Source organism: Fusarium subglutinans, assembly GCF_013396075.1.
Source record: "Fusarium subglutinans strain NRRL 66333 chromosome Unknown NRRL66333_c0000002, whole genome shotgun sequence".
Taxonomy (NCBI): domain Eukaryota; kingdom Fungi; phylum Ascomycota; class Sordariomycetes; order Hypocreales; family Nectriaceae; genus Fusarium; species Fusarium subglutinans.
The window spans coordinates 362,886-385,754 of record NW_023502065.1 but is presented as its reverse complement, the minus strand read 5'-3'; the positions used below and the strand labels follow the sequence as shown (position 1 = coordinate 385,754).

The following is a 22,869-nucleotide window of genomic DNA, read 5'->3' as shown; positions in this document are numbered from 1 at the left end:
CCAAACCCAAATATCCATCCATCCAATGTGTACATAATTACAATGTTGGGGATTCGGAGGATGACCGTGGGTAACGAGGCTGCGGCTCTGAAATTGAACGATAAAAAAACTCCGAAAAGAAAGGTTGTGTTTGATTGGTTGACCTTGGAGGATTGGGGAACTCAACAATTGGGGAGATCCTTTTTTTTTAATTCTTGACCCGTCAAAGGGGGCGTGGGAGAATTAAGGTAGGGCGCTAGTGGGAAGTGGGGGGAGTGCTGTTGTTGGATCTGAGATTGAGATTGAGATTCTAGGGTAGGATTTTGAGTGAGGATGACGACGATAGCTTGGGATTGGGATATTGAGGATGGTGAGGGATGTAGAAGACATAGGCGTTCTGTGGACTGCTTTGGATAAGGGCGAGCTGGTTATCTAAAGGGAAGAGAGGCAGTTGGTGAGTTGAGTGATAGTGTCCATGTAGTAAAGCCCACAAGATGTCTTTGACAGATACGAATAGCCTCAACTCAGGTACGTGTGTACAGTTGGTGATCAACAAATAAATCAATTAATGAACCAGTCCAACGATAAGCTAAGAGAAATGAAATGAAAAAAAAAGGTACACATTTTTCTAAGTATACCGAAATGAGGAATTGACCACTTACACCTTCGCGGTCACAATCTAACACCAGCTACCCAGCTACCCAGCTACCCAGCTCTCATCCCTGACCTTCACCAAAGCTTCCTTCATCGTTCGATCTCGCTCGGCAAAAGCTCAAGGCAGCGGCGTCCGGATCACAGGAAGCTCAGACGTCACTTCAAAACGTTGGAGCCGCAACTCAACGCCTCGATTAGGATCCCTAACCCCTGACTGGTTCCCAACATGCGGCTCGTGTTTGTGGCTTTTGGAATTCTTGGAGATCTGCTAGTTTGTAAATGGAAGGGGTGTGTACGTACATGAGAGATATGAGATGCCAGCCTTGTGGTGCGATAAGGCAAGGTTGGGTGTTGAAGGCTGAGGTAGGAGGCTGTCAATACTGTGATGCTCTGGGAGGATGGATCCAGGGACACTTGTTTATAGAAGACAAATACTGATGATTAGAATGGGGTTTATGAGCCGGAGAGAAATCGGGAATTGAAATGACCAGAGAGCATCTTGTGAGTGAGTTCGTTGATGATCGGGTTCCGAACATGTAAGCCACCTCCGATAGACAAGTACCGAAAATCTCCGAATTCATCATCGGAGCCTTGTTGAGTAGAAACCAGCTTCAGTATAAATTAAAGATTCACCGAACAAGATTTCTACTACATTTCTATACAGTTGACACCCGTGATGCCGAAAAAATAGTATATCGGGCATTGACAACCACGGGCATTAATGTGAAACCGTCAGCTGACCTTTCCAACATACTCTTTCAGGAATACCTTTAGACAGTGGTTCGAGTTTTGTATCATCACCATGAGCTCTTTTCTCCAATTATATCATGACTTGAGGTAACGCACAATGTACACCGGCTTCCGATACGGAATCCGGAGACTTTGTTCGGTCTCCGTAACATCATCATTCATTGACCTCAACCATTCATTCATAGCTCCAGGCCAATGCGGCCCCTAGCAAATGGCATTACCCATGCTCTGTGCCCTTCCCCATCAATCAATCGCTCCCCCAGGGCCGCTTTGGCTTGGGTTGGCTGGGAATGAGATGGGAGCTGTAGGTAGTGTCCGAGTGTTGTTGTCTGGCGTTTTACGGCCCCCCCCACCTCCACCCGCAACGAAAAATACCGGCCCCTCAACCATCCATGTCATGAATCTAATCCCAGTCTGGTTATGAACTGACGGGGACCCTGAATGGCTTCCCCTCCACTGCATTCCGGGTCATTGCAAAGCCGACATGACATTGAGAAACTCCACCCTTTGAGACGATTATTTTTTCTTTTCATTGGGGTACACTGTAGAATGCTGGATCCCTTTCACTGTACCTATCGTCCATAGAACAAGTTAGTCTCTTACTCGGCACCCCGCCCCAAGCCCGCAGGGGGTCCCGTACCTAAGTTTACTGTACGCCCAGGCGGGTTTGTCTCCCAACAGTTCTAGTTTCTAGCTTCATCTTCCCCGCCAGGTGCCGAGAGATGCTTGCCACCAGCCAACAGCAGTCAACAGTACCAAGTCAACAACCCACAAGGGAAAGATAGAAGTGGAGAGTCCTTGCAGATCCATTGAATTTGTACATCCTAAAGCCAATCCCAAGCTTCAGGTTGTGTCCGTACTTGTACTTGTGTTGATGACCTCCCACTTCTTTTTTTCCCTCTTGATGAAGACTTGTTCTCCTCTTCTGTCCTCCCTCCCCTCACCTTTCTCAATCCTCAAAGTGGTAACCTGAAGCTCAAAGGAAGACGAACGAGATTAACATCTTGTTCAACCATCCATCCACATAATTCATCTGTTCTGGTCCTCCTCAACCAAGAACGTCTTCCTTTTTACCTTATCCACCTCATCTTAATTACAGACCCGACAGTACCTATCCTTCGACCCTTCTGTATTTTTAGCGCCTATACCACACTTGGGACACTTTTTTTTTGCTTCCCCAACAGTAACAGCAGAAAAACAGGCCCAGCTCCCGTCCCGTCGGATCTTGTTTTTTCTTCGGCCGGAGCTACCCCTGCCCGTAAACTGCCCTTGCGCGCCCGCCACTTTGACCGGCTCATGACGACCTGAGAGCGACACGACTCAACTCTCTCAACCTGATCAAACTCCTCCTCTCCTCCTCCATATTTCGAATCTCCGACTTGTTTCTCTCGACTCCTCCTTCATAATCTCCTCCTCCTCTTCTCCCTTCTTCCTCTACACACATAAACGCAGTAGCCATGACTGAGATCTCAGCTGGTGCCCAGGAGGGTGCCAATGGGCGGTCGGTGCCCTATGTCAATGGCAAGGCGTCGTATGCAGAGAAGTTCCATATTGCAGACCACTTCATCGGCGGCAACCGATTGGAGAATGCTCCTCCGAGCAAGGTCAAGGACTTTGTTGGCCAGAATGATGGTCACACTGTCATCACCAACGTAAGGACATCTCTTTCCCGCCAGAATTGGAGTGTTGGGGATTAGAATTGGATCAATTCCGCCTACCCCGCCAGTTCTGAACTTTGAAGCGACCGCAACGGTTTTGCTAACAGAAACTCTGTTTTAAAGGTTCTCATTGCCAACAACGGTATCGCTGCCGTTAAGGAGATTCGATCAGTCCGAAAATGGGCTTACGAGACGTTCGGCGACGAGCGAGCCATTCACTTCACTGTGATGGCTACCCCCGAAGATCTGCAGGCCAACGCAGAATACATTAGAATGGCCGACCACTACGTCGAGGTTCCCGGCGGCACAAACAACCACAACTATGCCAACGTCGAGCTGATTGTGGATATTGCTGAGCGCATGAATGTCCATGCCGTCTGGGCTGGATGGTGAGTTGGCTCCCAGAGACTTTGTCTCGCTGCGATTTCTACATACATTCACTAACGAGATATTCAGGGGTCATGCCTCAGAAAACCCAAAGTTGCCAGAGTCGCTGGCCGCCTCCCCCAACAAAATTGTCTTCATCGGACCTCCTGGATCCGCCATGCGATCACTAGGTGACAAAATCTCCTCCACAATTGTAGCACAGCACGCCGAGGTGCCGTGTATTCCTTGGTCAGGAACAGGCGTCGACCAGGTCGCCATCGATGACAAGGGCATTGTCACTGTCGCCGATGATATCTACGCCAAGGGTTGTGTGACATCATGGGAGGAGGGTCTTGAGAAGGCCAAGGAGATTGGTTTCCCTGTCATGATCAAGGCCTCCGAAGGTGGTGGTGGTAAGGGTATCCGAAAGGCCACCGAGGAGGAGGGATTCGAGGCTCTCTACAAGGCCGCTGCCAGCGAAATCCCCGGTTCTCCCATTTTCATCATGAAGCTTGCTGGCAATGCTCGACATCTTGAGGTCCAGCTTCTTGCTGATCAGTACGGAAACAACATCTCACTCTTCGGTCGTGATTGTTCCGTTCAGCGACGTCACCAGAAGATTATTGAGGAGGCTCCCGTTACCATTGCGAAGCCCCACACGTTCAAGGCTATGGAGGATGCCGCTGTTCGTCTCGGTAAGCTCGTCGGTTACGTCTCTGCCGGTACCGTCGAGTACCTCTACTCTCACGCCGACGACAAGTTCTACTTCCTGGAGCTTAATCCCCGTCTCCAGGTTGAGCATCCTACCACTGAGATGGTCAGTGGTGTCAACCTGCCCGCCGCCCAGCTTCAGATTGCCATGGGTATCCCTCTCCACAGAATCCGTGATATTCGACTTCTATACGGCGTCGACCCCAAGACCTCAAGCGAGATCGACTTCGAGTTCAAGAACGAGAGCACATCTTCGAGCCAGCGACGACCCCAACCCAAGGGCCACACCACTGCCTGCCGTATCACCTCTGAGGATCCTGGTGAGGGTTTCAAGCCTTCCAACGGTGTGATGCACGAGCTCAACTTCAGGAGTAGCTCCAATGTCTGGGGTTACTTCTCCGTTGGTTCTCAGGGTGGTATTCACAGTTTCTCAGACAGTCAGTTTGGTCACATCTTCGCCTATGGTGAGAACCGTTCTGCGTCAAGGAAGCATATGGTCATGGCTCTCAAGGAGCTGAGCATTCGTGGTGATTTCCGAACCACTATCGAGTATCTCATCAAGCTTCTCGAGACCGAGGCTTTCGAGGACAACACCATCTCCACTGGTTGGTTGGATGAGCTTATCTCCAAGCGTCTTACTGCTGAGCGACCCGAGACCATGCTTGCTGTTGTCTGTGGTGCCGTCACCAAGGCCCACATTGCTAGCGAGGCCTGCATGACTGAGTACCGAGCCGGACTTGAGAAGGGTCAAGTGCCCTCGAAGGACGTTCTCAAGACCGTCTTCACCATCGACTTCATCTACGAGGGTTACCGTTACAAGTTCACTGCCACACGCGCCAGCGTTGATAGCTACCACCTCTTCATCAACGGTTCCAAGTGCTCCATTGGTGTCCGTTCTCTAAGCGATGGTGGTCTTCTTGTCCTTCTTGACGGCCGCAGTCACAACGTCTACTGGAAGGAAGAGGTTGGCGCTACCCGTCTTTCCGTCGACAGCAAGACCTGCTTGCTCGAGCAGGAGAACGACCCTACCCAGCTTCGATCTCCCAGTCCTGGTAAACTTGTCAAGTACTCTGTAGAGAACGGTGCCCATGTTCGTGCCGGCCAGGCTTTCGCCGAGGTCGAGGTCATGAAGATGTACATGCCTCTCGTTGCTCAAGAAGATGGTGTCGTCCAGCTCATCAAGCAGCCCGGAGCTACTCTCGAGGCTGGTGACATCCTCGGTATCTTGGCCCTTGACGACCCCAGCCGCGTTAAGCAGGCCCAGGCTTTCGTCGACAAGCTCCCCGCCTATGGCGAGCCTGTTGTTGTTGGTGCTAAGCCCGCTCAACGCTTCTCTCTCCTCTACAACATCCTCCACAACATTCTCCTGGGTTATGACAACTCTGTCATCATGTCCAACACCCTCAAGGACCTCATTGAGGTTCTCCGCGATCCCGAGCTGCCTTACAGCGAGTGGAACGCCCAGTTCTCTGCTCTCCATTCTCGTATGCCTCAGAAGCTCGACGCTCAGTTCACTCAGATCGTTGAGCGCAGCAAGTCTCGCCACGGAGAGTTCCCCGCCAAGGCCCTTACCAAGGCTTTCAACAAGTTCCTTGAGGACAACGTTGATGCTGGTGATGCCGAGCTTCTCAAGGGCACTCTCCTCCCTCTTACCGAGGTTCTCGACATGTACGCCGAGGGCCAGAAGTACCGAGAGCTTAACGTCATTAAGGGACTCCTTGAGCAGTATTGGGAGGTTGAGAACCTCTTCATGAACCAGCCTCAGGAGGATGCTGTTGTTCTTCAGCTGCGTGACCAGCACAAGGAGGACATCATGAAGGTTGTTCACACCGTTCTCTCTCACAGCCGTGTCAGCTCCAAGAGCTCTCTTATCCTGGCCATCCTTGAGGAGTACCGCCCCAACAAGCCCAAGGCTGGAAGCATCGCCAAGAACCTTCGTGACACTCTCCGCCTGCTCACGGAGCTCCAGTCGCGTCCTACTTCCAAGGTCTCCCTCAAGGCTCGTGAGATCATGATTCAGTGCGCTCTTCCCTCGCTCGAGGAGCGAACCGCCCAGATGGAGCACATCCTCCGCTCTTCCGTCATCGAGTCGCGATACGGTGAGACTGGTTGGGATCACCGAGAGCCTAGCCTCGAAGTTATCAAGGAGGTCGTTGATTCCAAGTACACAGTATTCGATGTCTTGACCATGTTCTTCGCTCACGACGATCCTTGGGTGTCCCTGGCCTCTCTTGAGGTTTACGTTCGCCGGGCTTACCGTGCGTACATCCTCAAGCAGATTGAGTACCATCAAGATGAGAACGATGCTCCCCAGTTCGTTTCTTGGGACTTCCAGCTCCGAAAGCTTGGACAGTCTGAGTTCGGTCTTCCTCTGCAGTCTGCTGCTCCTTCTACTCCTGCTACCCCCAGCGGAGGCGAGTTCAACTTTAAGCGAATCCACTCAATCAGTGATATGTCTTATCTTACTGGCAAGTGGGAGGACGAGCCTACACGAAAGGGTGTCATTGTTCCTTGCAAGTACATCGATGATGCCGAGGACCTCATTGGTAAGGCTCTTGAGGCTCTTGCCCTTGAGCAGAAGCAGAAGAAGAAGAACACTCCCAGTCTCATCCCCGATCTCAGCGGTAAGCGCAAGCCTGCCCAGCCCAAGCAGCACGAGGAAGAGCTCTCCGCTGTTATCAACGTCGCCATTCGCGATGTCGAGAGCCGCGATGACCGTGAGGCCCTCGAGGACATTCTCCCTATCGTCGAGCAGTTCAAGGATGAGCTCCTTGCTCGTGGTGTCCGTCGCCTGACATTCATCTGCGGCCACAGTGATGGTTCTTACCCTGGTTACTACACTTTCCGTGGACCCGAGTACAAGGAGGATGACAGTATTCGTCACAGCGAGCCTGCTCTTGCTTTCCAGCTTGAGCTTGCTCGTCTCAGCAAGTTCCACATCAAGCCCGTCTTCACCGAGAACAAGAGTATCCACGTCTACGAGGGTATTGGCAAGAGCGTGGACACTGATAAGCGATACTTCACCCGTGCTGTCATCCGACCTGGCCGTCTCCGAGACGAGATTCCTACTGCTGAGTACCTCATCTCTGAGGCTGATCGCGTTGTCAACGATATCTTCGATGCCCTCGAAATTATCGGCAACAACAACTCTGATCTGAACCAGGTCTTCATCAACTTCTCTCCTGTGTTCCAGCTTCAGCCCAAGGAGGTCGAGGAGAGTCTTCAGGGTTTCCTTGACCGATTCGGTATTCGTGCTTGGAGACTCCGTATCGCTCAGGTCGAGATCCGCATTATCTGCACCGACCCTCAGACTGGCGAGCCTTACCCTCTTCGCGTTGTCATCATCAACACCTCTGGTTACGTTGTCGATGTCGACATGTACGCCGAGCGCAAGTCAGAGAAGGGTGAGTGGGTCTTCCACAGCATTGGTGGTACCCACGAGAAGGGTCCTATGCACCTGATGCCCGTTTCTACCCCCTATGCCACCAAGAACTGGCTCCAGCCCAAGCGTTACAAGGCTCATCTTATGGGAACCCAGTACGTCTACGATTTCCCCGAGCTCTTCCGACAAGCCATCCAGAACACCTGGGTCAAGGCCGTCAAGGCTCAGCCTAGCCTGGCTTCCCAGCAGCCTAAGACCGGTGACTGCATCAGTTTTACTGAGCTTGTTCTCGATGACAAGGACAGCCTTGATGAGGTCAACCGCGAGCCTGGTACCAACACCTGTGGTATGGTCGGTTGGATCTTCAGGGCCCGCACCCCTGAATACCCCAACGGCCGTCGCTTCATCGTCATTGCCAACGATATCACCTACAAGATTGGTTCGTTCGGTCCTAAGGAAGACGACTTCTTCTATAAGTGCACTGAACTTGCTCGCAAGCTGGGTATCCCCCGTATCTACCTCTCTGCTAACTCTGGTGCTCGTCTTGGCCTGGCTGAGGAGCTCATGGGCCACTTCAAGGTTGCTTGGAACAACCCCGAGAAGCAAGATTCTGGCTTCAAGTACCTCTACCTCGATGAGGAGACCAAGACTCGCTTCGAGAAGGACGTCATCACCGAGGAAGTCTCCGAGGATGGTGAGAAGCGACACAAGATCGTGACCATCGTTGGTAAGGAGGATGGTCTTGGTGTTGAGTGTCTGCGAGGCTCTGGTCTCATTGCTGGTGCCACCAGCCGCGCCTACAACGACATCTTCACTGTCACCCTTGTCACTTGCCGATCCGTTGGTATTGGTGCCTACCTCGTCCGTCTTGGCCAGCGTGCTGTCCAGATTGAGGGTCAGCCCATCATCTTGACTGGTGCCCCTGCCCTCAACAACCTGCTTGGTCGTGAGGTCTACACCTCTAACCTTCAGCTTGGTGGCACTCAGATCATGTACCGCAACGGTGTCTCTCACATGACCGCCAACGATGACTTTGCTGGTGTCTCTAAGATCGTCGAGTGGATGTCATTTGTCCCCGAGAAGCGCAACAGCCCTGTCCCTGTCAGCCCTAGCGTTGATGACTGGAACCGTGACATTACCTACTTCCCTCCCCAGAAGCAGCCTTATGATGTCCGATGGATGATCAATGGTCGAGAGGGCGAGAACGGTTTCGAGTCTGGTCTCTTCGACAGGGACTCTTTCGTTGAGGCTCTCGGCGGCTGGGCCAAGACTGTCGTTGTTGGTCGTGCTCGTCTTGGTGGTATCCCTATGGGTGTTATCGCTGTTGAGGTCCGATCTGTGGAGAATATCACTCCTGCTGACCCTGCCAACCCTGACTCTATCGAGCAGGTTAGCAACGAGGCCGGTGGTGTCTGGTACCCCAACTCCGCCTTCAAGACTGCTCAGGCTATTAACGACTTCAACAATGGTGAGCAGCTTCCTCTCATGATCCTTGCCAACTGGCGTGGTTTCTCTGGTGGTCAGCGCGACATGTACAACGAGGTCCTCAAGTACGGTTCTTTCATCGTCGATGCCCTCGTCAAGTATGAGCAGCCCATCTTCATTTACATTCCTCCCTTCGGCGAGCTCCGTGGTGGATCTTGGGTCGTCGTCGATCCTACCATTAACTCCACCGCCATGGAGATGTACGCCGACACCGAGGCCCGTGGTGGTGTTCTTGAGCCTGAGGGTATCATAGGTATCAAGTACCGCAAGGACAAGCAGGTCCAGACTATGGCCCGCATGGATCCTACCTACGCTGGTCTCAAGAAGCAGCTCGAGGACTCCAGCCTGTCCACGGAGGAGGCCGAAGAGATTAAGAAGAAGATGGCCATCCGTGAGAAGCAGCTGCTGCCCGTGTACGCCCAGGTTGCCGTGCAGTTCGCCGATCTCCACGACCGTGCTGGCCGCATGAAAGCCAAGGGTGTCGTCCGTGACGTTCTTGAGTGGACCAACGCTCGACGCTTCTTCTACTGGCGTCTTCGCCGCCGTCTCAATGAGGAGTACATCCTCCGCCGCATGACCTCCACTATCATCAGCACTTCGCACAGCCAGACTGCTACCAAGAACACGGAGACTCGTGACAGATACCTGCACCTTCTCCGCAGCTGGTCAGGCATTGTTGATTGGGAGAAGAATGATCAGGCAGTTACTGAGTGGTACGAGACTGAGCGCAAGACCATTAGCGAGAAGGTCGAGACGCTCAAGTCCGAGGTGTTGGCAGCTGAGGTCGCCAGCGTTGTCCGTGGCCATGCTAAGGCTGGATGGACTGGTGTTCGTGAGGTGCTCAGAGTCATGCCCGTTGAGGAGCGGGAGCAGATTCTCAAGTACCTCCAGCAGTAAAGGAGAGAAGCACATGTTGAGGAGGTTTCATGAAATGGGAATAATTCCCTGTGTTTTTTTACTGGCGATTTATGCTACCATGGTTTTATGTCATGTCATCAAGACAATTAGAAATGAAGGACGTTAGACAGAGAGCGGAATGTGTATTGGCGTCAGGTACTGGATTAGTTTCGGTTTCAAATATCCATTTTATTACTTCAAGTTTGTGCTCCTGCATCATACCATCGAGACTGCTGTGAATAACACTGACCTGGTCACCTGTGTTTATTCATGATTATTCTTTGAAGTGTTTTTGGTGAGGGACTTGACAGACAACCCCCCTTCAGTATATTTACCCACGGGCGAAGAGGAAGTACGGATGGGAAGAGATGTGGAAGCCTAGCAAAGTCAAGCAATATTTGACCAAAGAAGTATACTCTCGGCTTGGTCACTGATGATAATACTCGAGGGCGATTCGGACCGCAGCCTCCGATCGATACTGGTACTTCAGGCAGTATCATTGACATTTCCACATTGAGAAATCTCCGGTTATAGATCAGGGGGGCCTTGAGGTATTCCTGAAGCCTGGGACCTCATTCTTACAGCCTGTTCGTGTGTATGCTTGAAGTGATCCTATCGCTGCACATCGCCCAGAGCAATATCCACACGAGGATGTCACCAGGCGTCTACTTGGATACAGGGTCTCGCGGGCTATCATCTTGTGACTCTATGAGATGATGGAGTGTGTATTCTCATGAAATCACTTGCGGATACTTGGGCACCGGTGAGTAAGAGATAGTCATCTGTGTGCGAGGGTTACCGAGGAGGGTCACTGACGTAAGGCAGAGGCGGAGTGACTGCTTTAAGCAAAGAATGATTGTGGTCTAGAACGACATGGAGCAAAGTGATTGTATCCATGGGATCATCTTTTGGGAAACCCTCGGGATTGTCGCTGTCTTGGTCAGTGAGTGTTGGCACCAATGGCACCTTGATCAAAGCATGTGTCTAGTGTAAGTCGGCAGTTTGCTAAGTGAGCTAGCCTCATGAAAGCTTGGTGGAATTCGCATTCGAGTGCGTAATGATGGCTGTCTCGAAGACTGAAGACTACGTTTGCGTAGTACGTAGGTACTCGAGAGTCTTCTCCTCACTTGTACAAGTCTCACAGGTCACTTGTAATGGCACAGTACTGTGGGTCAAAGTAGGAGATTCTTTAAGTCTTTGGAGGAGTGGCCGCTATCTCATATCATCATATGCAAGCTTTAGCCAAAGTCTGTGGAACGAATTGATAAGAATTACTATCTGTATCATGCAAGTTGCCGCATGTATAAGACATCAAAGCATACCCAACCAACAAGATACTACGTCGTGTGTCTGTGCATGTCAAACAAGACTGACCATCAACTTATCATTCTGAGGGGACTCTAGAACTCATGTCATGGCGTAAGCCACGTGGTGAGATGGAAACGTCAAAGACTGGATCGGATAGATAAAGCTGGTGATACTGGTAGATTAGTATGTGAGTGAGTAGCAAGGGTTGATAGGCAGCCGCATTCTTTCAATGGAGATCACATGATTAGACACCATCTCGGCGCGGATTATTAGCGTCCGATGAAGGACTGACCAATAGGGTAGTCGCTGATCCTTCAGGCAGCAGCATTTCCGATTCTGAGACCCTTAGAAAATGGCCGCAAATAGGCCGCGCAGCAAGATCCGCTTTGTGTAGGCAACGAAATAAACAGCAGCTTCTTCTCAACAAAATGAATTGATACAGTTTCTTACAAGACATTGTCTATTTTCTCTTCTCACTCACTAAGAACATGTGACTTTTGCTTGGTCCCCCTTTTAACTTACTTATTTACTGGCCAAGACCGCCAATGGCTGAGCCTCACTAATTACACCACCTCCAAGACAAGAGCCCCGCTTCAGATCGCCATCAAGCATCACGATCAAGACATCACTTTCAGACTTGGCGACTCTTATCATCATAAACAGGCTTTACTTCCCATTCTAGGACTCATCTCCAACATATTCACAGCATTTCACTACAATGGAGTCGTTTCTACCGCTGGGTGGCTTTCAGCTGCCCTTTCAGAAACGCCTCAGCAGACTGTACAACGACACTAAGAAGTCAACCGACTTTGTCAAAGAGCCAATTCAAAATGAGGAAGATCCGGAAATCAAGGCCCTACATCGAAAACTCCGCATTCAGAAAGATCGTCTAGTGAGCTGGGGTCTCGAATGGTCTGATCCCACTCAGTCTGTTGAGATCGACGAGTCTCTATCAAAAGCTGGGTTGAGTGAGGTTGTTGGAAGTATAATGTCCACCATCAAGGACATCCTAGCAGAAGCTGAACCTCTTTGGTTAAGCTCCAAGCGCATGATTTCAGCACCTGCTACTTCAAAAGATACGAAGCCGCCGCTGGTTCAATGGGATAAGAACCATTTTGAGGATTTGGTTAATGACCTCACTGCTTCGATTGATACGCTCTACGATCTGTCGCGGACAAGGGCAGCAGCTGGCGGAGTTCCAAGACGATCATCGAAAACGCCGTTCAAGTCCATGTCGTCTACCGAGGAGTACAGACCATTCGAGTCAAGTCGCATGCAAACGCCTCAGCAAATTAACCCCCAGACTCTAACTCATCTGCGCCCCAAGCAAGGTGATGAGGCTTCTACTCCCCGAGAAGTGGTGTTTATGAGCAAGACAGCTTATTCAGAACTCACACATGGAACGACGCGCCAACCATGGGCCCCTCTGCTTCTGGAATATGCAACCTTTGACTCGATTTACGCCGTGACGGGCATCATGCCTCCCATGGCTCGCTTCGAGAAGCTATCCGCCGGTCTGCAGCAAGATTCCCAACGATCTCCTGGTACATGGACTGGACTACCTCGTCTTCTCGGATACTTCGAAGACCTGGAGAACTCGAGACTTGGTCTTGTCTATCGATTTCCTCCCTCATTCAATGCCGTCTCATTCGAGCGCCTCACAAAGAATCCTTCCTATAACCTCCCGACTTTGAAAGATCTCCTCTCAGTTCCAGGATCAGAGCCTAAGCTTGAGGCTAAGTTCAGACTTGCTCACAATCTGATGAACACTGTTTTCGACCTACATGCTCGCGGCATCACCCATGGCAACATTGCCCCTACCACAGTCTCGTTCTGCGATGCAGTCACCTCGCAACCTGGTGCTACCAACGGCGAGGTGGACATTCGACGCCCTCTCCTTTCTTCTTTCGATCTCTTTCCTGAAGATACCCCCTCAATGTCACCAATTCTGTCCCGTCATCCGCTTGATCCACGCAATCTCCAATCTTCACATCTTGTCAGCAATCCTGACCAGAGAGTTCTCGATCTGTATTCCTTAGCCACTTTATTACTCTCAGTTGGCTTGTGGAAGACACTTGAGGATATTGTGCCTGAGGGATCCACTTCTATCCCTGACTCGGCTCTGGAAGAGCTTGCTGTTCGATGCGGCAGCTTATACATGAAGGCTGTTCAGGTTTGTTGGACAGCTGTCGATGATGAGCTTGCCGGGCGATCTTCTGGTGAATCATTGCTCTCGTCGGTTCAGGTACGATGCAGCCGTTTTTTGGAGGCCTGCTGTATATTGGACGGTGTCAGCGGCCTGGAGGAGAGGCTCGATCAAGAGCTCAACCCGTCCCAGACACAAGCGCCTACCGTCGATGTAGCCCCTATGAAGACGAACAACGATGTAAAGGATGCCAAAGACTTCAAGCCACCACTAAAAGCTGCAAGCGAGAAGCCAATGGCAGCGTCAGCGCCCAACTTGGGAACAGAAAAGAGTGCTCCCAAGTTTGAGGCAGTCGCTGATCAGGATGGTATGCCGCAATGTTCGGATCCATATGTTCATGTCAATACTAACTTGTTCCCAGATGCCCTTGACAAGCAGTCAGAAACAAAGATGCGTTTATATCCCCATGTACCGCTAGCACCAGAAGTCGTGGAGAAGTGGAACAAGACCCTCATGCCCCAGATCAACCACGCTCTTCGTCACTTTTACCGCAAGCACCCCGAATCGGTCGAGATCTCCCTTGAGTCTGTAGGCCCAAGCCCTCAGAAGACCCAACCCACAGTACTTGTTGTGTGTACATCTGTTGGCAAAGTCCGTGCTATTCTCAAGAAGAGGCTCGGTGATCTCTTCGATGGAAGCAGCGGCTTCGGGCTCAAGGTTTGCCGTGGACATGTTCTACGATCTCGCCGACAGCCGAATTCGGTCCTAAGATCTATGGCCCGAAGAAGCGGCAAGGGATCCGGCCTAGAGTCTGACGATGTTGAGGCCATCAACCCAGAGTATCAGGAGCGTCCAGGGAATGGCGCCAGTATTGGGGCATGGATTGGTGATCGGCATCTACCCCCCGTTAGCCTGGGAGGCCTCGTCATGGTTGACGACAAGCCTTACGGAATGACAGTGCACCACATGCTCGATGATCCAGACCGGGACTTTGGGCCCAGTGATACTCTTCGGTGCAGTGCCCTGCCTGATATGGACTGGTACGAGCAATCCGGTGACGACAGCACTGTCGATGATGAGTTTGGCTATGAGCTGTCTGATACTGAATCAGAAGCCTACTCGGATTCCGATATCACTAGTGACTATGAGGATGACGAAGACGATGAGGATGACGAGGAGTATAATGAGCCTGGAGATATCCCTGGCATTGAGCCAGGATGTGGTGATGGCTACATCGTCACACAGCCGGCTCTCGATGATGTCGACGAAGGGTTCTACCCTGACCCAGAGACCCAAGACGAGGATCACCTCGACACATACAGTGTCGGGGAGGTGTATGCTTCAAGTGGTATCCGCAGGAAGGAGGCCCTTGGGCTCGTGCATGAGGTTGACTGGGCTCTCTTCGAATTCGCTCACGATAGACTGCCTGATGACAACACCATGCCTCGCATTGATGGCAAATCGCTTGCACAAAAGTCTGAAGGAAAGCAGACAGCTGGATCGCCTGTGTTGAGACCAACGATCGTCGCTCCTTCAGAATCCTTGCCAAACATGGAGGTGCAGTGCATGGCTCGAACGAGTGGCTTGCAGACTGGCAAGATCCTCCCCGCTCTGACAAGCGTAAAGATCTACGGCCGTGTTTCACCAAGCCACGCCTACCAAGTCACCAGCGCTGACGCACCAGAAGAGGGGCATCAGAATAAGAATGTTCCTCTAGGTATCCCTGGTGACAGCGGTGCTTGGATCGTCAGCCGTGACGAGGGCCAACTTTGCGGACATGTCCTGGCCTGGAGTCAGCGCAAGCGTGTTGCGTACATCTGCCCCATGGACGTCCTCCTCTGGGATATCGCAGAGACCCTGGAAGCTCACGAAGTAAAGCTTCCGGGAGGACAGGCCATAATGACTCTCAACAGGTCAGAGACTCGCAGTGCCTCTAAGAAGCAAGAGGCATCTAATCTCGAGTTTCATGACGACGATGATCTATCAGACTTGGTGGAAGAGGAGGAAGATTTGCCCCCTCAACTAGTGATGTCCCCTGATCCAGTCAGAGACACCCCCAGCATGAGAAAGTCACCCGTCTCGAACTGCAGTGGCGTCAGTGATCGGAGCTCCTCAAGCCCCATCCGACTGGATACATCAAGTGACCTCAGTGGAATCTCGAACCGATTTGAAGAGATGAGTATGAGTGGTAGTTTCGGAATAGGAGTTAGCGGTTGACAATGACAGTAGTCGTAGGATCTTTTTCTTTGTTCGGCAAGGAAAGTTTGTCTAAAAAATACCCTGTTAGCGTTGGAATATGATGAGAATGAAGACAAGTAGTCCAAAATTGGATATCTATAGTTGCATAAAATTGCAAGAATATGCATTATATCATATGATGCTGCTCTGATGTTGGCTCTCTCCTTTTTACATAAAGTCGTCCTCCCAGTTCTCATCGCGGTCCTGGTTACTCGAAGCAGCCATGTTATCCTCTGTGAAGATATCGTCGTAGGCATGGTCCTTCTGCCACTTCTTCTCCTTCCACTCCTGTGCCTGTCGAGCCTCCTCCTTCTTCTACAACAATATTAACAAATCTCGCTTCACTATCCACGGGGAGGCTTCCTTACCCTAACTTGGAAAGCTGCCTGGTCACGACGTCGCAGCTCCTTGAGACGATCGTCTCTCTCCTGCTTAAAGTCTGGCTTCTTCTCAACCTTTGTCTTGTTGAGACGGTTGACGATGGGGTTCTCGCGTTGGGGAACCAGGACGCGCTTTACTTTGCGGGGGTCCTTGAAGCCGACTTGGCCGACCTCCATGCTGCCGTCCTTCTTGAGGTTGGACCATGGTGTGTAGATTACTGTGACGTTGTCTTTCTTGTTGCCTTGGATGGCATGTCAGATATGCGTGAGAGGAGATTAAGGGAGGATGGGTACCCTCGATGGAATTGGCCTTGGTCAGTTGGGCGAGGTCCATGACAAGATCTTCAGGGAGAGCGTCCCATGTCTGGCCTTCCTGCATGCGTAGGTAGATATGCGCACTGGAGAGTTTATCCGCGTGGAACTACACAGAGCCGACATTGTCAGTTTGCTCCATTCTCGCTGAGATTTGGCTGGCCATCTCACCCTAAATGTTACTTAGCACAAGCCCACTCATTTGATGGAGAGTCCTACCAGATATCCTCTTCCCAGCCGAACTTGATCAGGTCCTCATCTAGCATCAAGTCTCAGCCGGCGGGGAACGCAATAGCGCATTATGATTGTCATTGGGCATAAGCATACTCTCGAACTTGTCCTTGCCGACATAGATGAATCCTGGAGGATCGACCACGTTGGAGGTGAAGTAATAGACCATCTTGAAATCTCTACAGCAAGATGAAAAGATCGAGAACAAAAGAAATGGTATAGAGAGGCTGAATAGGTCACTGTTAGTGATCTTGTGGTGAGCTGTGTGTTCTGATGAGGGGATCTTGGGAGAAATTTCCGTTTGGTGGGGGTACTTGTGTGCTAACAGAAAAGGTCCTGGGCGCTCGCTGTAAGCCCCTAAAACTGGAGGTGATCAGCCCTACAGGATAGCAAAAGAGTACCTTCCTTTCCTACCAAAGTGGGATCCAAAGTTTGGTTCACGTGACATCGCGAAGATATCGTGAAAGGCCATTTCCCAGTATTTTCCGTCCACCCTGTGACCAACGCTCCTCCTTTCATTCGACTGCCATTTGCTCTCTGCAGTCATCATCCCAAATCACAAGCCATTACTCAGGCTTCCGTCAAATCTGAACAGCTGCTGATGCAAAACAAGTGTTGGCCAAGGTTTGCCCAACGACTCAGATCAATGCTAACAAACTGATCATCTGAATCACGTTTTACTCTCTCGGCTGGGATAAATGCTATGACCAGGAACTGGAATGAGATATCTGACGATCTTCCAGCACCACGGACTGGGTCGGGCCGGTGTAGCCCACATGGGTAAGAAGAATTAAAGTGATGATATCCACTTATCCCTTTCTCGTAAACAGAGCAATGACCAGGCAATGTAATTATGACGAGTCAAGCCCACGGCTATCGTAATACGGTGCCGCTGTCACCTCTTCCCCTGTTGCTCTCCCAGCAAGCTAAAACTGGATGAGTTGATCCGAGTTTGTTCATCCCGCAGAGCCCCAAGACAAAAACCCCATTCCCAATATCACACGGCATTTCAGTGTGTATTGGTATGTGAAGTGAGGCTTCAAGAGCTTGTCTGTGTCTGTGCAGCCAGCTGAGCCCCCTTGTGTCTTGATCAGCTACAGAATCCAAGATCCTGTCAACGATCTCCAATCACGATGATCGGATAGCCGTGTATGGAGACAAAAGCAACCATGGTAGCTCAACCCCGGCTGTCTCAGCCTCTTATTTCCTTGGGTATCCACTGTCTTATTGGCCTGTTCCAGGATCCATCGTCCCTGTTGTGCCGTCTCGCCGGTTGAGGGATCTCCAGCCGGTATTGACGATCTCGTAATTTCTGGTCTTTGAACTCAGATTAGTCATGTCTCACCGCGAATCTTGCTGAGTATTGGTCATATATAGTGCTTTTTCTTGTCTTATACTTGATCGACGCTCGTTCATGTGCTCCGCTCCACCTCTGGATCCGACCCCCCATATCGGAAACGGGATCCCCAGATTTAGTCCGATCTCGTATCTCGGACTCGAGGATTTATGTAATAACTAACTAGTCAACTTGATAAAGCGCCTTGTAAGTTGACAGCCAATCTATCCACCGGGAGCCGCCGAGACATTCCGGGTATCGTCATGGAGGGTCACGATAGATACTGCACAAATGGCCAGATACTTGCATGACATTCTTACGAAGAATCCAATCCGGGTTGAACAACGGACGCATAAGGATAAAGATGCAGACAAATAGACCAATGGCTGGCTTATAGACAGGCAGGGGCCTCGGGCATATCCCATCTCCATCCACAAGGCTGCCAAGCCAAGACCGGAGAGTGCGATCCTCATGTAGGTATGTCAACCCTAGCATATAATGAGCAAGATAAGTGAGGTTGTACTCTCTTGGGGTTTCCTCTCTGGGCCTTGAGGTGTCAAACATTAGTGGCTGATAGTCGAAACATGCATAGACGGTAAACGAGGTCCAAGCTCTCTACAGACCTTGGCAAGCTTGTCAGGCCTGAGCTGCATCGGATGTCTCACCTCATCACATCCGGGGACTGACAGCATGTTCTCCTCTCGGGCCAGGCCTCAAGGGAACACGGGTAGGTGCAGGCTTCTTCCGTCCAACCCTGTCAAGATCAGTGACGTTGTTAGTTGGCGTACGCAGGGCAATGTAAAGTCGGTCAGTGTCTACTGTATGTATTTACAATGTAAATGTTGGCACGGTCAAAGCATCTTATCCTTAGCGTCTTCCTCAAGCTGATAACGTTTTCCGCTTGGCCCTGGCGTCGGGGGTATTAGTTCGCCCCGAGGATCTATTCCGAGTGGTGTTTCCATCTCAGCCACTTTTCCATCAGCTAGCATTAGCGTTCCACAATGCCCTATGACGTCGTGACCGTTGCTTTTTTGGAATGCGTCCCCTAAAATACCTTAGGTAGCGTAGTGAACTTTTGGTGTGGAGAATGGCCAGGATAATGCCCCCCCTCCTTTCTACTCAAAACTTCCGAATAACATCAGTCATTCCGCTCCGCCAAGGTGACCATATCGTGGTACTTTCGTGAACCCTCAAAGGCTAGATTATGCACGCTCACCTGCAGGCCGGAACTCTTGAGCCGTCGAGGTTCCATCGAGCTCCTAAGCGAGACGTAGTGTATCCCGGCGGGCAGGGTCCGAGCTACTATGATTTTTGAAATTTCCGCGGGGGTCGTAGACACACAATAACTGATGAGTCAGTTCCTCTGGTCCTCTAAGATCAAGATACATATAATACACGTGGAATATCCCCGACTAACCACCGTGGATGTCGCACCGTCGTTCCTCAAAACCTTACTGTCACCTGGCATGCAGACTCATGCTTGACTTGATACTCGACATCACCGATAGAATTCCGATTGATTCTGCCTGATAGCCTCTGCAAGACGTCTATCAGCAGTCTTGCAATTTCTGTTGCTATGCTTGTCATTATGTTCTGAATGTTTCCGTCTCGATATTTTGTGAGGTTGGTATTATGATTAATGGATATAGACCCCAGCGGTCTGGAGAGCCCGGATAATGCTGCGCTCAGCGGAACCTTGACATGATAAAGTTAGCTGAATGAGGTTACTTTTCTCGGATACTGAGCGACTCACCAGCACTTGCAGCCGGCACTGCTTCGTTGACTACGGCGACACGACTGCTCTTGACGAGCGCTTGAAAATCATAACCGGCTGGGCGGTCGTAGGCAACCTTGTAAACGTCGACTCTGATCTTGTAAGCGCCTTCAGCTAGAATAGCAAGATCTGTGTACGGGAAATAGATTGTTGTTCTCGATGATCCAGCTGTGGTCACATCAACGCCGTTCACCGAAGTGGTTCCCGACAAGCCTCCCTCAACAATATTTCCTTCTCTCGTAAGTAAAAAGGCCATGGCGAACAAATAGTGACCAGTCACGGCCCCTCTGAAGTTTAGCTCGGCAACAAGAGGTGGATGCAGGGTGGTCGAGACCTGGGCTCGAGCAGGAGGTTGAATAACAATGCTTAAGGCTGCCATATTGTTTCTGGTTCCAAAGTATTGAACGATTTGCTTGACGTAATCTCATACATGACACTAGTATGCCGCCTCAAAACTGACCCAACCGAGGTTTTATAGCATATCTGGGTAATACAGTGTCGTGGATGGCCATGAGATATCCCTATCAGAGATGTCCATCCGACGTTCCAATGCCAAAGATAGCCCAACAGCTTGCTTGTCAGAGGGAACTTGCGCGTGAGGTACGGTGAAGTGAAGGGGATGATGGAGTGAGGTCACGAAATTTGGATGGCGAACAGAGTACCACTGTCCCTTTCTGTTGCTTGTCGTTTTATGCTCATATATGACGGAAGACACGCCGACTGGGAGAATATTGTCCAGCAAATAAGTACAGGCTTGTACCGGGAGATAACGTCAGATCAATGTTTGATTCTCTCGGGGGATGTTTGAGGCAATGTAAGGTTTAGGTAAGGAGCAAGGAGGGTTGGCTGATGTGATGTGATGTGGTATTGGAGGAAGGAAGGCAAAAACAGGCGAGGCAAAAGAAACGAGGCAATAGCCAGCCAGCCACAGACAGACAAGGGAGGTGTGACTCGTGAATATCAGTGTTGGGGTAGGTAAGGTAGAGTACTGAGAGTACCTTACTTGAGGCCGGCAGTTTTGAACAAGTAAAGTACTACAAAGTGAACATGCAGGCAGATTGTCACTGACGGAGCAGGACTCGATGTCCGATCCCTGCCCTTGACCTCACCTCATCTCACGATCCCTGCGGGCATATCATATCTAAGTGCGAGGTGCAGAGTGCAGAGTGCAGGGTGCAGAGTGCAGGGTGCAGGGTGCTAGTAATTCATGGATTAGCGTGGCATGAAATGGCGGCGTCAAGCACAAACAAGGAAACTTCCATTGGCGTCTGTGCCTAGCTCCAACGGCGCCTGCAAGTTGAAACGACATCAGCCCGATTTGTCGGGTTTACAGTCAATCCAAGCCGGCGACCGAATAAGAGCAGTTGCAGGGTATCGCTGCGGTAGAATCTGGCGGCAAACGGCACTGGCCTTGGCGCGTTTATGGGGGCGATCTACGTCGTAGTTACAGAGCTGTGACGAAACGATGTCGGACGGAGCCTCAACAAGACTTGAACTCTGTGGCCGTCGTGGCTGAGGGCGGTTCGTCAACTGGATCCGAGACCGTGGGATGAATAGGCCCAGGTCTGATCAGTAATCATGCCAAAACAGGGCGATCTTTTCCCCCTTTTTCTTGATTCCTTTTTCTCCTTCATTATTGCTCTTGGCGTGATTTGGAGTGGGTCGAGATCTTAGACATGCACCTGATGCTTTGGTACCTACATAACATTACGGCACTTCATCGCAGGGTCCAATCGAGAGTTTCAGGCCACGTGCCTAGCTCCCACAGGACTAGGAAACTAGGAAAAGGCTGAAACATGTTTGGCTCGATGCTGAGAAGGGTCTTTGACTCTACAGATCGGAGACTTGCGGTTGGTGGCTGTGACGTCTGCCCATGTCTTGATACCGTGACAGATACCGGCTACAATTCATGCCGAGGTTACAAAAAGCAACAATAGCCTCAGCTGAGCTGCAATTGTCTTGAACTGCACATTCATGTATATACTCTGACCAAAAAAACAAGGTGAAGAGAGAAGAGAAGATCACGCTACCTCCAGAGGCTGAACCACGAAGCTTCACTTACAGTGCACGAGCGGCCGACCGGACCTGCACTTCTGTCGAGCGGTATAGTGTTCACTTTGCCAAGCCCCAAAAGGCATCAACTGTAGTCTTGAATGCCCACGACCTCAATGATGAAGAAAGATGATGACACTGCATAATCGCGTTTCGGGGTTTGGCTCAGGGGCAAATATCGAGCTATGACCAGGATCTACACCACCGACAGTGCTATCCGGGAATAAATACAGGGGATGCCTCAGTAGAAGATTTAGAAGGTTCAGTGACCTGGTCATGAGTTAGCGCCAAAGTTTGTCCGCGGGGAATTTCCATAGTTGGTGAGACAACGATCTTCAACAAGGGACGCAGAGCAGGGGATATCCCTGCTACTTTCATTTTTCTTCAGGGCCTTGGCTCTGTCATGTCTCCACTGGCACATTACATGTTTGTTCCGTCATCAAGTTGTCTACCATTGCGGCTCCGGTGTTGCAATTCTTTGTGACCGGGCAGACGAGATACATACTCAACAGAATCCGGAAGACTAGCCACTTAACGACAAGCAAGAGAAGCCACCAAATCACGCCACTTCGATGTTAGTGTCCTGCAGCCTAGGGACTTCGTTAGCTTGCTGCAGGTTTTGACGCCGATGAGATACCTGAACATCCAACACACAACATTTGTTTGGACCAATGATAGACACTGACTTAGTTGCGCAAGACACGGAACTCCTTGCGAGGATATGCCCTCAACCGCCCCGGATTTGACTCGCCCCGAGTTCTCTCTGGCTCTGAGTGTTTGTGCAGTAGCGCGAGGGGATGTTTTACTGGGCAGGAATGCACTGCACAAGAAATGACACCAGTAGCGCTTCGTGCTATACCCAAAAGTGACTTGCTTGCTCCAAGCAAGTCACGACTAAAGTGGAGGAGCATAGATGAGGTGGACGGAACTGGATGATACTGCTATATCTTTGAAAGTGAAGCGTGCATAATTCCCTATCGTGTTCATCAGCCCTGTCAATCTGTTGGTTTCTCTTGACCGGCTGGTGTACCCGCCCATTGGAAATGACTCGAGTCCAAAAGTTCAAGCGAGGCACCAGATTCACTAGATAATCCACGAATCGCCATTCTACATACGAGGCAGGCATACGGCTTTGTCGGTACGATAAAAGGACGCATTGGGTATTGTCGAGTGCTTTTGGTGTTGTTGAAATGGAGCTCGTTGCTTGATA

The 22,869-nt window shown here is 50.8% G+C and overlaps 4 protein-coding genes across 4 annotated transcripts; 2 read left to right on the top strand and 2 right to left on the bottom strand.

Moving 5' to 3' along the window:
* Positions 1 to 2,840: 2,840 nt before the first annotated feature.
* Positions 2,841 to 9,882, top strand: FSUBG_453 (acetyl carboxylase; the record flags this gene model as incomplete). The annotated part of the gene is made up of 3 exons (XM_036682529.1): positions 2,841 to 3,035; positions 3,165 to 3,430; positions 3,498 to 9,882. The coding sequence occupies 3 exons, from the start codon at positions 2,841 to 2,843 to the stop codon at positions 9,880 to 9,882; spliced, it is 6,846 nt and encodes a 2,281-aa protein (XP_036543976.1).
* Positions 9,883 to 11,908: 2,026 nt separating this feature from the next.
* On the top strand, positions 11,909 to 15,553 carry FSUBG_452 (uncharacterized protein; the record flags this gene model as incomplete). The annotated part of the gene is made up of 1 exon (XM_036682518.1): positions 11,909 to 15,553. The coding sequence occupies one exon, from the start codon at positions 11,909 to 11,911 to the stop codon at positions 15,551 to 15,553; it is 3,645 nt and encodes a 1,214-aa protein (XP_036543975.1).
* A 189-nt stretch (positions 15,554 to 15,742) lies between these two features.
* FSUBG_451 (coiled-coil domain protein) lies at positions 15,743 to 16,666 on the bottom strand (the record flags this gene model as incomplete). The annotated part of the gene is made up of 5 exons (XM_036682507.1): positions 15,743 to 15,889; positions 15,943 to 16,196; positions 16,249 to 16,352; positions 16,486 to 16,525; positions 16,594 to 16,666. 5 exons carry the CDS (start codon positions 16,664 to 16,666, stop codon positions 15,743 to 15,745), a joined length of 618 nt encoding a protein of 205 aa, XP_036543974.1.
* Positions 16,667 to 19,469: 2,803 nt separating this feature from the next.
* Positions 19,470 to 19,986, bottom strand: FSUBG_450 (uncharacterized protein; the record flags this gene model as incomplete). The annotated part of the gene is made up of 2 exons (XM_036682496.1): positions 19,470 to 19,528; positions 19,587 to 19,986. 2 exons carry the CDS (start codon positions 19,984 to 19,986, stop codon positions 19,470 to 19,472), a joined length of 459 nt encoding a protein of 152 aa, XP_036543973.1.
* Positions 19,987 to 22,869: the final 2,883 nt, after the last annotated feature.